This window comes from Pogona vitticeps, chromosome 2 (assembly GCF_051106095.1).
Source record: "Pogona vitticeps strain Pit_001003342236 chromosome 2, PviZW2.1, whole genome shotgun sequence".
Taxonomy (NCBI): Eukaryota; Metazoa; Chordata; class Lepidosauria; order Squamata; family Agamidae; genus Pogona; species Pogona vitticeps.
This window is the reverse complement of record NC_135784.1, coordinates 188661192-188673437: the sequence shown is the minus strand read 5'-3', so window position 1 is coordinate 188673437 and position 12246 is coordinate 188661192. Positions and strand designations below refer to the sequence as shown.

Genomic DNA, 12246 nt, shown 5'->3' with positions numbered 1-12246 from the left:
ATCCGTATCTGCTCTTTTCCGTCCATAGAAACTACAGTGGAACCTCTACTTAAGAACTTATTCCATTTTGGAATGGCGTTCTTAAGTTGAAACATTCTTAAGTTGAAGCAAAATTTCCCATAGGAATGGACTGAAAACCAATTAATCCGTTCTGGCTGTTTTTTTGTTATGTAGAGGTGTGTTCGTACATTGAAGCATTAGTTCCCATAGGAACTAATGCAAAGCTGGTTAATACGTACTCTACCACTAGGGGGAGATTTTTTTTTTAACCTAAGATGACCTAAGGTTAAAAAAAGAGCAGGAAAGTTTTTTTTCCTGTTCTTATCTTGGATTTCTGTTCTCAAGTAGAAGCAAAATTTAGCAAATGGAGCTGTTCTTAAGTTGGATTGTTCTTAAGTAGGGACGTTCTTAAGTAGAGACCCCACTGTATTCTGTAACCCAGCCCGCTGCCCCTGTCATTTGCCATCTAGAATTTGAGAAAGATGTATGGGAACAATCTGTTTCCGGGAATCTTGAGAAGGAAGGACCCTTTCTCCCACAGGAGACTTGTGACAAGAGGGGGCACCTTCCCCTACAGTGGGAGGTGAGGTGCCCTTCTGGCTCAGCCTGTAAGCCTCCCCTACTTTGTCCACGTCTTTCTTCAGACTAGTCTTTGCAACAAAGCTAAAGAGCTTCAGATGCAGGCCAAAAATCTTTGGCAAAGCACAGCCTAAATATTACAAAGGAGACTTACAAAGGGGCATGAGTCATTTCTTCAGTGCAGGGAGATAAGGCTACTGCTGTGAACTCCAAGGCCATCTACTTCTACCATCTGGAAAGAGTGGATGTCCCCTTTTTCGCAACTGTTGTGAGACCGTTGCCTGTGAGCACTTCCAGTGGCTTCAGTGGAGCTCCCCCCCCCCCCACAATATCACAACCATACGTGCTGGTTTTGTATTACAAAACCATGTGCCATGTCAGGCAGCAGCCTTTTGCGCTTCAGGGGCTACTCCACAATTAAGAGCAAGTGACTCTTGAGTTACCAATTGCTTTGCTAGGATTCAACCAGCACTACTACTTAGAACATTTCAGTGCTTTGAGGCTCAGGAATTTTTCAACTCTGGAATGAAGTTAGACCTCTAACAATGAGCCAATAAGTGTCTTTGTCGTTAATTTATTTGCTGGGGAAAACATGAGTCACTCTGAATTTTTTGTTATTCTTGCCATAATGTTTATTTTTGTCTTTCAAGGGCCGGCTACCATGGGATATCCACCAGGAACCAGTTATGATTTAGACAAAGATGCTGGAGATAACTCACCAGCACAGTTTTACAGCATGCTAGACCCATCGGCCACCCCCTCCCATCTCCAAGTACATACACAGCTGCATTGCTTCGTAAGGCAGGAAGAGCACGTCATTACACAGGATGGTGTGTCCCCAAATCGGATTTACCAAAACTTCTTATACTCCCATTTGGTCACAGTCCGTAAAGGGCCCTGGGAACTTAGCAAACTTTTCCACTACAAAACCAGCTGAATCCTCACCAGACAAGGTCACTGTCAGGCTCAAGTCTTCTGGGATGGGCTGAAAAGGGACCCAGTCTGGACAAACCGGGAGGGTGAAATTAGGGCACTGGTGGCTCTTCATACCTTGTCCTTCCTCCACCCCAATGCCTTGGGATGTGACTCAGGGTGGGCAGATGGATGCCATCAGCAACAGAGCATGACGCTGTACAGATGTTTCAGTTTTTGCTGTCTTGGCAGCTCTGTTGCCAGTGAACACAAGTCCACTTGTCCACCAACAAGCTCGTTTCTCTGGCTCTTGACAGGATGTTCGTATAATCAGCCTTCTGGGTAATCATTACCTTTGTTGCTTGGCAACCATGTCAATAATCCCATTGTCACTCTGAAAGTTTACTACCAGTTTTAACAAGGCCACTGTCATCTTCTGTCTCCCATTACAGTCTTAATTCACCACCACCCCCACAACTATTTGGATCCCCATGCTGGAGCATCATGGATAGGTGTATATAAACCAGGGTACTTCATGTGTCTGAGGAAATAGACTGGAATCCATGAAAGACCAGACTGAAAGACTCTTGTTAATGCTGCAAGTGCTGTGATACTCTTATTCTGCCAGACTATTGGGGTGGGGGTGGGGGGTGGGCTTTGACTGTAAACTCACAAAAGGAGCTCCAGAACAGAGGTTGGAAAGTTGGATTGCCAGCAACTGCCTCTCGCTTGACCATTTCAGGGAAAAACTGGCTCCCTTTGACAAGCTTATCTCTGCTCTAGCATTTCACTCCTTATATGGGTCTACTACACCCATGTGCCCTGGCATGGTTGCCGAGACACTCCAAGACAAGGTGATCTCCGTTTCCAAAGCAAGGATCTGCCCATAGAAGGCACAAAGAGCAAAGCAGAGCACTGGTTTTTTTTTTTTTTTAGTAGAGGCCGTCTTGATTGGATGAGCAAGTCAACAAGACTACAACAAGACTATCCTACCCAGGACAACAACGAGGGCAATGCCCAAACCCTGACTGTGCTGTTTGTTCCTTTACCCCTAAGTAATGCATGGCCTCCTTATGCTGCTGGACAGTTGGCACCCATCAGGGCTGGCCAGCACAGCTGCTGGTGGAGAAAGCTGGTAAGTGCCCTCTAACCACACCCGGAGGGCTGCACTGCACCCAGCCCTGCCCAAGGTAATATGAAGTCGACGACTCTTGCATGGCAGTCGCTTCCCCCCCCCTCCCAGGTTCCGCCATCCTAAATCCAGACTGAACCATTAGCCAGGCCTTAATCTTGCTTCGTTTGAAATTAACTACGAGAGTGGCTGGAGTCTTGAACTTACCCTTTTAAAAAAAGTGGGTGGGTGGAGAGAGAGAGAGAAGACTGCCACTCTTTGGCAAGCTCACTGTGAAATGTTTAATCCTGGGGTTAAAAAAGACAAGACATATTACCCCTGTTTCACTCACTTCTTGAAGGCTGTAAGGTTCCCCTTGACAAATTGTCCAGTCGGGTCCAACTCTAGGGGGCGGTGCTCATTGAAGGCTGTGTGCACAATTTTGTGTGTGTGTGTGCCAACTTTGTTGCAAATTCTCACTGGAAGCTACGATAGCCACTGCAAATTGCTAGCTTACCAGGGAGCAGCAGTTCCTTAAAAGAATGGACTTTTCCAGCAACACAAGAAACCCCTTTCTTCACTGCCTTTGTCTACCCCAAACTTCAGCAAAATCAAAGATATCATACTGCATTCTTTTTCATACACAGCTGACCTGGAGGAAGTGGTGTGTGAACAATGGACTTCTAAGAGTGTTGGCTGGACTGCTGAGTGAGAGACAAGTACTTGGCTGCAGAGCTAGACGATGGAAGTTAATTTCCAGATGTGCTTCCCAAGAAAAGGCCCGCCCTATGTAGCCTTGGGCAACATGCATGGTTCCAAAGTGCCCTAGAACAGTGGTTCTTAACCTTTGTTACTCGGATGCTTCTGAACTGCAACTCCCAGAAACCCCAGTCAGGACAGCTGGTGGTGAAGGCTTCTGGGAGTTGCAGTCCAAAACTCCTGAGTAACCCAAGGTTAAGAACCAGTGCCCTAGAACAGTGGTTCCCAACCTTGGGTAACCCAGGTGTTCTTGGACTTCAACTCCCAGAAGCCTTCGTCACTAGTTGTGCTGGCCGGGGTTTCTGGGAATTGAAGTCCAAGAACACCTGGGTTACGCAAGATTTCGAACCAATGCCTAGAAGAAAGAAATGGCAAACCACCTCTGATTAAAGCAAGAGAAAACCCTGAAAGGGTTGTCATTGGTGGGAATCAGCTTGGCTGCACGTTGTTAAGCAAAGACAAATGAACAGTTTTGAGATCCCTTATGAAAGGCCATTCTTAGGAATCAGATGGCTGGTTGCTGTAATTAGTAAAATATATTGGATTGTGGATGGATTTCAAGTTGTGAATCTGAGATTGTGCTGGAAACAGAGTTCAAGGGCCAAATTATCATTTTATGAATTTTTTAAAAAGGCAGAGTAACCCTTGCCTTCTCTCAAGGAAAATGCTCCCTTAGCTTTCAGAATTGCCCTTTGAGTTACAGGGCTGTAGCAGGAATAGCCCTGACTAAAGTTCAGTTCCACCACAGCCTAAATTCAGATCCATACAGATTGAGGATCCTCTGTCCTGAATGCTCAAATGATCCTTCTCTCCATTTGTCATCCTCTTATATTCACTGAAGGCACTCCAAACAAGGAACTGGTTCCCAGCAGTGGAACTCGGAAACAGAACAACTTAAGTGTAACAAAGGGAAAAAATAATAATTTTAAGAGTTCCATTCAAATAGAAGTGAAAGGAATGTAGAAATTAGTTTTCCAGTTAACCAATATAAAAACCCCTTCTCTTTTTAATACAGATACTTTGGTGACATTCCAGGAAACCATTGAAACTTTCCCTTATCAAATATAAGCAGTGTGTTGCTACACAACCTGCAGCTATTCCTTGCTGATTAGATAGCATGCAGCAGCACATCGGTCATAATCTGAGCTGGGATCTCCTAGGTCAGCACTATGCCCAAATGAAGCCTTTCTGTGCCACTACTTGATTAAAGCTTTCATGTAACCCCTGCCTGAGCAGAACAACTACTAGCACTATACACAGCCTGCTATTATTAAGTGCCATCAAGCCACTCCTGACTTCAGTGACCCTAAGGCAGCTTCCCCCCAGCCTCCAAGGTATGTGAAATATTTCAGTTTTCAGGAGCGGTTTTACCACCATCCCCTCCAGTGAATTTCCATGACTGAGGAGGCATCTCTTAAGTCCTAGCCCATTCCACTGTCCACTACATAATATGGCTCTCTGCAACCTAGCTTTCTCTTCGTCTGGAATATTCAGCAAATAAAATGGAACTGCTGGATAACTCAGTGGTTTAGGTGGCTGGGAGTTCAATTCCCCACTGTGCCTCCTTGACAGGGGCTGGACCTGATGATCTATAGGATCCCTTCCAGTTCTGCTGTTATAAGATGATGATTATATATAGTATTTTTAATATACTTTCATTAGATGTAATACGCTTTGTACTTAGATATTCAATTATTTTAATAAAGAAAAAAAAACACTTGAGTATTGGCTAAATTCTTTTACTCCATTGCACTTCCTTGCTCCACAAACCCAAATCTGATGGTTTTAATGGGACTTCAAAATACAGCTGCCTTCAGAAACTTTTTTTCAAAGAGGTCATACACATATAATTCAGTTTACTGCTTCCTAAAAAGAAATATGCCACAAAAATCTTTGTACAAAAGGATTTTCTTTACAGGGTTGTTCAGATGTACACAAACCACCATGAGAAGTCCAAGTGCTCCAACTCCACAAATTAGAAAAGGCACATTGGAAGGGGCAAGAGATTACAGGCCAATATCTACAACCTCAGCGAGACTACAGGGACTCTGCTGGTATTCATTTTAATAACCTGATGTTAGCAGGTTATGTCTTGCGGCTATACTCAAATCTCTGGTTACATAAGCAAGGAAAACCGTACGGCAACAAAACAGGTTCAAGTAATTTTCTACATTTTTTCCTCATGTCAAAATATGTTCATCTGAATCATTGTATTCAGTGTGACCTGATTGTTGTTGTTTTTCTCCTTAAATTCAGATCTCTGAAATGGAGATCCCTCTGTGGTTTGCTTAACGAAGCCAGTGCTAACAAGAAGAATTCCCAGACTGCAGAATCTCATCTTTGTTTGTTTTAACATAGCTAGGGCAGTAACAGTTGAAGCTCTTGAGATTTGTTGCAATTAAGGTTCCAACTCTTTGACTGCAAACAGTAATGATTTAACCAAAACGAAGTGTTACTGGTAAATACCGGCTGAAACCAAGATTCACCTCATCCTGACTCGTTTTTTCCTGGGAAACAGCCAACGGTATCCAGAATTATAGAACTCACGGCAGAACAGTATATGACTTTATAAAGAATTTTGCACCCAACTAGGTGTACCATAATCTCCCTCCCCATTTGCCTGCCAAGCTACAAGAAGTTAACAAAAGTGTCATTAGGCCTGACCTGCTCACCTCTTCATCTGTTAATGTCAATACGATTCAAGACAGCATGACTGCGGTAGCCTTCTTTGTGAAACAAAGTCTGCAGTCCTAAGTAGACATACTAACTGGGGAAACCCAGTGAACTCAGTAGAGCTTACATCTGAGTAAAATATGCTTAGGATTGGAGTGGACAGGCAAAAGGGCTGACCCATGAAGCCCTCCGTTGTGGCGAACCACAATTATAGGGAAAAATAACTGAAGTATCCTTGAAAAATCATAGGTTAGCAGCTTATCTGTAAAGCTAATCAAATGGATTATGCTTTAGTCCTAATCAAAAAGCAGAAAGACATCTAAGAGGGGTTCACCTTCATAAATGGTACTTTCAGATGACAGCATTGTCTAACACCCTAAAGCAGCGATGGCGAACGTATGGCATGTGTGCCACAGCTGGCATGCAGAGCCCTCTCTGCAGGCACACGAGCGGTAAGTTGCTGGATCACTACCCCCAGCAGCCAAACCTGAGGAGGCGGCTGCAGCTGTGGTGCTAGTGCCCAGACAGGTATCGGGCCAGGATCCGGAGCAGCTGGTGCTGGCGGGCTGGCCAAGCTATAGGCAATGGTGGGGTTGGGCATGACTGGAGGCGGATCTGGAGTAGGGGGTCTGGAGGCACCTCCATGCCTGGGATTCCCCCTTCCGCCACTGCCACCTCTGCTTCCACCGCCACCTGCTGCCCGCTGTTTTTTTTTTTAACCTTTTCAGTTTGGGCACTTGGGCTCAAAAAGATTCGCCATCACTGCCCTAAAGCTTCAGCCTCAAAGTCCTCAACATTACTGTACACACTGAAGTCAACAGTGTGGCATACTAAGCACCATGAAAGCTGTCTTTACTGCAATGAGTCCTAACTGCAGTATAAAGAAATTTCCTCTATTAGGCAAGAGTCGCTGCCAGTTTCCACCTGCCCTGACAAATAAACAATTCTAATTAGTAAGTATTACACAGAACCCGGTCCCTGGGGCCTCCACTAAAGGAGCTCCCGGAAACTGCTTTGCATTTAAAATCAGAGTTTGATGGCATTTCAACATTAGGTACAAAACTGACTCACTTTGTTTTTACCTTAAAAACCTATGAGAACCTATGGCACAATAGTTACATAGACTGTCATATTGGGACGGGGGCATCAGAATTCAGACCTAAAACTCCCTGGTACCCTTTGGCCTGTTAACATTTCTAGGCTTAATCTACCCCTCAGTGTGTTCCAAGGATCAAATGAAGTACAGAGAACCCCATACACCACACTATGCCTCCCTTTGGGGGAAATGCTGAAGAAAAATATACTCAGTACAAAACCAATGATATGTCCATAGGCCATAGCGCTTCACTTGTAGTTTAGCATAATTTCCCGTATATCTATCTGGCTGTTGTTCCAGGAGGAGACTTTCCAGAAACCATTCAGGTATTAAGAAACTTTCCTAGAAAAAATAAAAATACTTCCAGAAACTTTAACCTTCTTTTACCCAGTTAGGGGTGGATATTACAGGAGGTGACATAGAAATGCCACTAGCCAGAGAGGAAAGCCACACAATGGCTAACTACACAACTCAGCATCAGCAACAAGCCATACCAACTAGACAGAAGAAAAACTGTCCACCTGTAACCCTCCACCATTTTTAAAACCCCAGTGGCAACAGAATTGCTTTCTAGTCTCTAAGCCGACTCCATTAAAATTACAAGAAAGCATAATGGCTGAACTGGCCCCTTGTGATCAGTGAGGTTCATTTTGCAAAGCCACCATGACCCCCTTTCTGTCACTTTGCTGTCGCTGACAGGAAAATGGCTACCTTCCCCTAAGGGCCATCCCTCTTCCTCCTCCTCGGGGCCGTGACCCAACTTTACAGATCTCTCTCTGTGTGTGTGATAATGATCGACGGAGCCGAAAAGTCCACTCTGTGCCAAAAGCATGCAAGGAAGTTAAACCACAGGCCAAAAAAGGGGACCGGAGCCGGAACAGACTCCTCGAACTGGCTACACCTCCGCGGGGAGCGAGACCCTGCAAATACTTCGAAGGCAGTCAGAGGGGATCGGGGTGTAAGAATTCTGGATTGGAACCGCTCCACATCCTAGCGGAAGAACCTGCTTTCGAAGGGATCCGAACAAGAGCGTCACCTCCGCTTCGATCCGCTTCGATCTATTGCCAGTGTGTCCGCTCGCTCCGAGCGAGGATGCCCGTTTTCGGCCCCAAGGCACGCAAGACAACCGGGGCGCCCCGGCGGCTCCTCATGGGCGCCGCTTCCGAATCAGCGCCCCGGGGACACCCTTTTGGCAGACTCAAGGGACGCCAAGGAGCCGCGATGAGCGGGCCGCGGGATTTCCCGCTCCCTGCTCTTTTGGGGGGTTGTGCGAGGGGGCGAGGGCCCGCCTCAGGTCCCTCCACCCTTGGCCTGCGGCGCTTCCTGCTCCCGCGGCCCGCCTCCAGGCCAGGCGCAACGCGGGGAGAGGAGACACTGCCCGCCCGGCGGCGGCGCGCTCTCGTTACGCCTCGACCAGGAAGCCCCGGTTCTCCTTCCTCCCTGCTTCCCTCTCCTCACAGCCCCCCCGAGAGAAACACCCGGGTCCTCTGCACCGCTTCGGACGGCCGGGCTCCGCTCCCCTCACCTCCCCCGGCGGCCGGCTGCCTGCAAATTGCCCGCCAAGCGCCGGGAAGCAGCCGAGACCTCGGGCAGCACCCCGAAACCGCCCCTACCGCCGCCGCCGCCGGCGCCAGGCGAGAGCCAAGCCGCGCGCCGCCTCCGAGGGGCGGGAAACGCGGGAGGCGGCGGGCTGTAGCTGCTCCGCGCCCGGGTGGCGGGAGCCTGGCCCTGCCAGGCGGAGGGGGAAGGCGCCGAAGCCGGGCTGGGCCTCCCCCGCAGGCGCCTGGCCGGCGAGGCGTGGCGGCGGCGTCTCCCGTCCCGGTCCCGTCCCTCTCGCCCCCCTTTCCCTCGGCTCACCCCCTTGCCCATGGTGTGCCGCCGGCAGCCCTCCTTCGCGGCGCTCTTTTCGGATCAGCAGCAGCAGCAGAACCAGAGGCGAAGCGCGGCTGCCACGTGGGCGCTGCGGGCGAGCGAAAGGGCCGCCTGGGGAAACGCGCTGCCGCCGGCCCGCTCGTCTCAGCCGGAGCGGAACTTGGCGCCGAGTGGCCGCCGGGCTGCCTCTTCGGGCCGCATAAAGCCAGCGGGCCACGCCTCGCCCGCCCCGCCCTCCGCGGCAGCGCTGGCTCCGCCCGCCGCCGCCGAGCCCCGGGAAAGAAGAGGCGGCGGCAAAGAGGCGCCTCCGTCCCCGTCCCCCCCCCCCCGCCAGGGGCGGGGCGTGTTGTATCCGCGCTCCTCCGCGCCCGCTGGAGGCCTTTTCGCGCAGACCCGAGGTTTCCCGTGCACGGTGGATCAGGCTGGAGTGGCGGGCGAGTTGCCCTTCCTGCCAGGTCGCCGGGGCCAAAAGCTTCGGAGTCTGGGAACAAAAGGGGTTATCCCCCCCCCCATGGGTCATCTCCAGCCATTATTCCTGGATTTGCCTTCGTTTAGTCGTTTAGTCCTTTAGTTGTGTCCTACTCTTCGTGAGGCCATGGACCAGAGCATGCCAGGCCCTCCTGTTTTCCACTGCCTCCCGGAGTTGGGTCAAATTCATGTTGGTAGTTTCAGTGACACTGTCCAACCATCTCATCCTGTGTCGTCCCCTTCTCCTCTTGCCTTCCCTCTTTCCCAACATCAGGGTCTTTTCCAGGGAGTCTTCTCTTCTCATGAGATGGCCAAAGTATTGGAGCTTCAGCTTCAGGATCTGTCCTTCCAGTGAGCACTCAGGGTTGATGTCCTTCAGAATAGATACATTCGATCTCCTTGCAGCCCAGGGTACTCTTCATGAGTCTCCTCCAGCACCACAATTCAAAAGCATCAATTCTTTGGTAGTCAGACTTCTTTATGGTCCAGCTTTCACTTCCATACATCACCACTGGAAAAACCAAAACTTTTACTATGTGGACCTTTGTCAGCAAGGCGATGTCTCTACTTTTTAAGATGCTGTCTAGGTTTGTCATCGCTTTCCTCCCAAGAAGCAAGTGTCTTTTAATTTCATGGCTGCTGTCACCATCTGTAGTGATCATGGAGCCCAAGAAAGTAAAATATGTCACTGCCTCCATATCTTCCCCTTCTGTTTCCCAGGGGGTGATGGTACCAGTGGCCATGATCTTAGGTTTTTTTTAATGTTGAGCTTCAGACCGTTTTTGGCACTCTCCTCTTTCACCCTCATGGCCATTTGTCTCTTCATGCTCAGTCCCACACCGTCATATCCAACACCGATCCCTTTCCAAATTTCTCCCCCACTGTTCGGGTCTCTACCCATTTCCGTTACATTCCACAGCTCTCCCTGCTCCCCCTCTAGTTTCTCCACTCCCCATAGCATCTGTAGGCACCCTTGTGTTGTTTTCAGCCACCAGGTTGTACTACTCTTAACCATGCTGTGATTTCAGTTGTACAGTACATGGTTTGGCTCACTTCCTTGAGCTGTTCTGCATTGGTTTAGATTTCCTTGATACACAGTTTTCATAACAACAATGGGTTGAATTCCAAAGCTGTAATATGGAACTTTGTCTCATAGTTTGCCTGGCCTCCCTGAAATAATACTGAGATAACAAGGGGTTTTATATACTTATTACCCCTGTACTGTTGAACAGATCATTAAGATAATAAAATGGAATTGAGATAATGGCTGAAATTTTGTTGCTTTAGTGTAGTAAGTTTCCCTAGAGTAGGCGAACTGAATCAATCAGTGGGGATTTGGTGAGTCAGCTCCTCCATAAGTTCCATTGATTCAAGTCGGCCAATGTTAAACTATGACTTACTGTGATAAACTAGAATAGGTGTGCTTGAATCAATGGAACTTATGGAGGAATGGACTCATCAAATTCCAATTGGTTCAACGAGCCTACTCTCGTGCAAATTTTTACATCAAGCAAAGAGACTGACACTAATACGTGCGATTATTATAGAGCCAAAATGAGGTTCTGCCATTCCCTCCACTGCCCTGCCTCATTACTCTGGCATGGGTCACTTAATTCAATTAATTTTGTGCTCGCATAGACACACACACACACCACACAAAGAAATTCTAGGATCAAACCTTTTAGACTGAGAGAGGCTTTGTCAATGTTTCACATTTTGTAAGCACGAGATATTACAATGATTAAGATGGGGGCATGAGAATTGTAACTTTGGAAATAGGTATTGTGTTCAGTCAAGAGAGGTTTGAACAGAAATGTACTGAATGCCCGTTAGAGGGTACTTCAGGGCAAGTAAATAAATAAATAAATAAATAAGTAAATAAATGAATAAAGAAAGAAAGAAAGAAAGAAAGAAAGAAAGAAAGAAAGAAAGAAAGAAAGAAAGAAAGTAGTCAGACTCACAAGCTTATCAAAATACATGTTTTAAAAAGACATTGGCTTCACATGACTAGCACAGTGTGCCTACAGTGGAACCCTGCAACCAGGCAGAACTAATTTTCTTGCATAAATTTGACCTTGATATTTTTGGTCATCACAGCAGGACTTGAACCAGCAATCTTCTGGATCCTAAAGTTGCAGTTGCCCAGTTTCACTTAACTGAATTATCTACACGGAATATTGAATGGAGTCTTGAAGTCAACTATCTGTACCAAGCTTCTTACTCTCTTCTCTCATATTTTAAGGAAGAATGAACATTTGGTGTATAATAAGTGTCTGGTGTGCTTAATACGAATTGAATTGACCTTTTGAGGTATTTCTGCTTACAGATTTCTGCCTTTCAAAAGGCCTTTTAAAATGGCCTTTAATAGTCATTACTATTAAAAAGACCTTTTGGAAGATTTTCCCCCTAAAATTTAATGCCATTCTCTCATCAATCCATTTATTTTAAAAGTAATGGTGAAGTTTAAAAAAAAGTAGTTCAGCATTATTGCTTAATCACATTTAGTGCAATAATGTCAGACCCCATTAGTTCGTACAGTTTAAGCTTTTCTTTCCACAGTCCACATGCAGGCCAGCTCTCAGCATTGATAAAAGAAACATTTCATGCCAGTTGTGTGTGAATACATGTGAAAATGCCACACACAAGGAAACATGGCATTAGTTTCTGTGTCATACTACACCCACGGTATAGATCGGAATAAAACTGAGCCGCCCATCCCACAGCAATAACTACAATCTTTTCAAATAATGGTAAAGTTCCGTTATTTGTTTTGTGT

The 12246-nt window shown here is 47.1% G+C and overlaps 1 protein-coding gene across 2 annotated transcripts in view; it reads right to left on the bottom strand.

The window, feature by feature from the left end:
* The window catches only part of ATP1A1 (ATPase Na+/K+ transporting subunit alpha 1), a 29830-nt gene extending 20682 nt beyond the window's left edge, over positions 1–9148 (bottom strand). The window contains exon 1 of one of the 2 annotated variants that reach the window (XM_072991690.2): positions 8988–9148. In XM_072991690.2, coding sequence (XP_072847791.2) covers positions 8988–8999 — 12 coding nt within the window. In that variant the 5' untranslated portion in view covers positions 9000–9148. Of the gene's footprint in view, positions 1–8655; positions 8774–8987 lie in introns of those variants that run through there. The other variant, XM_072991691.2, reaches the window with a different exon arrangement.
* Between the last annotated feature and the right edge of the window lie 3098 nt (positions 9149–12246).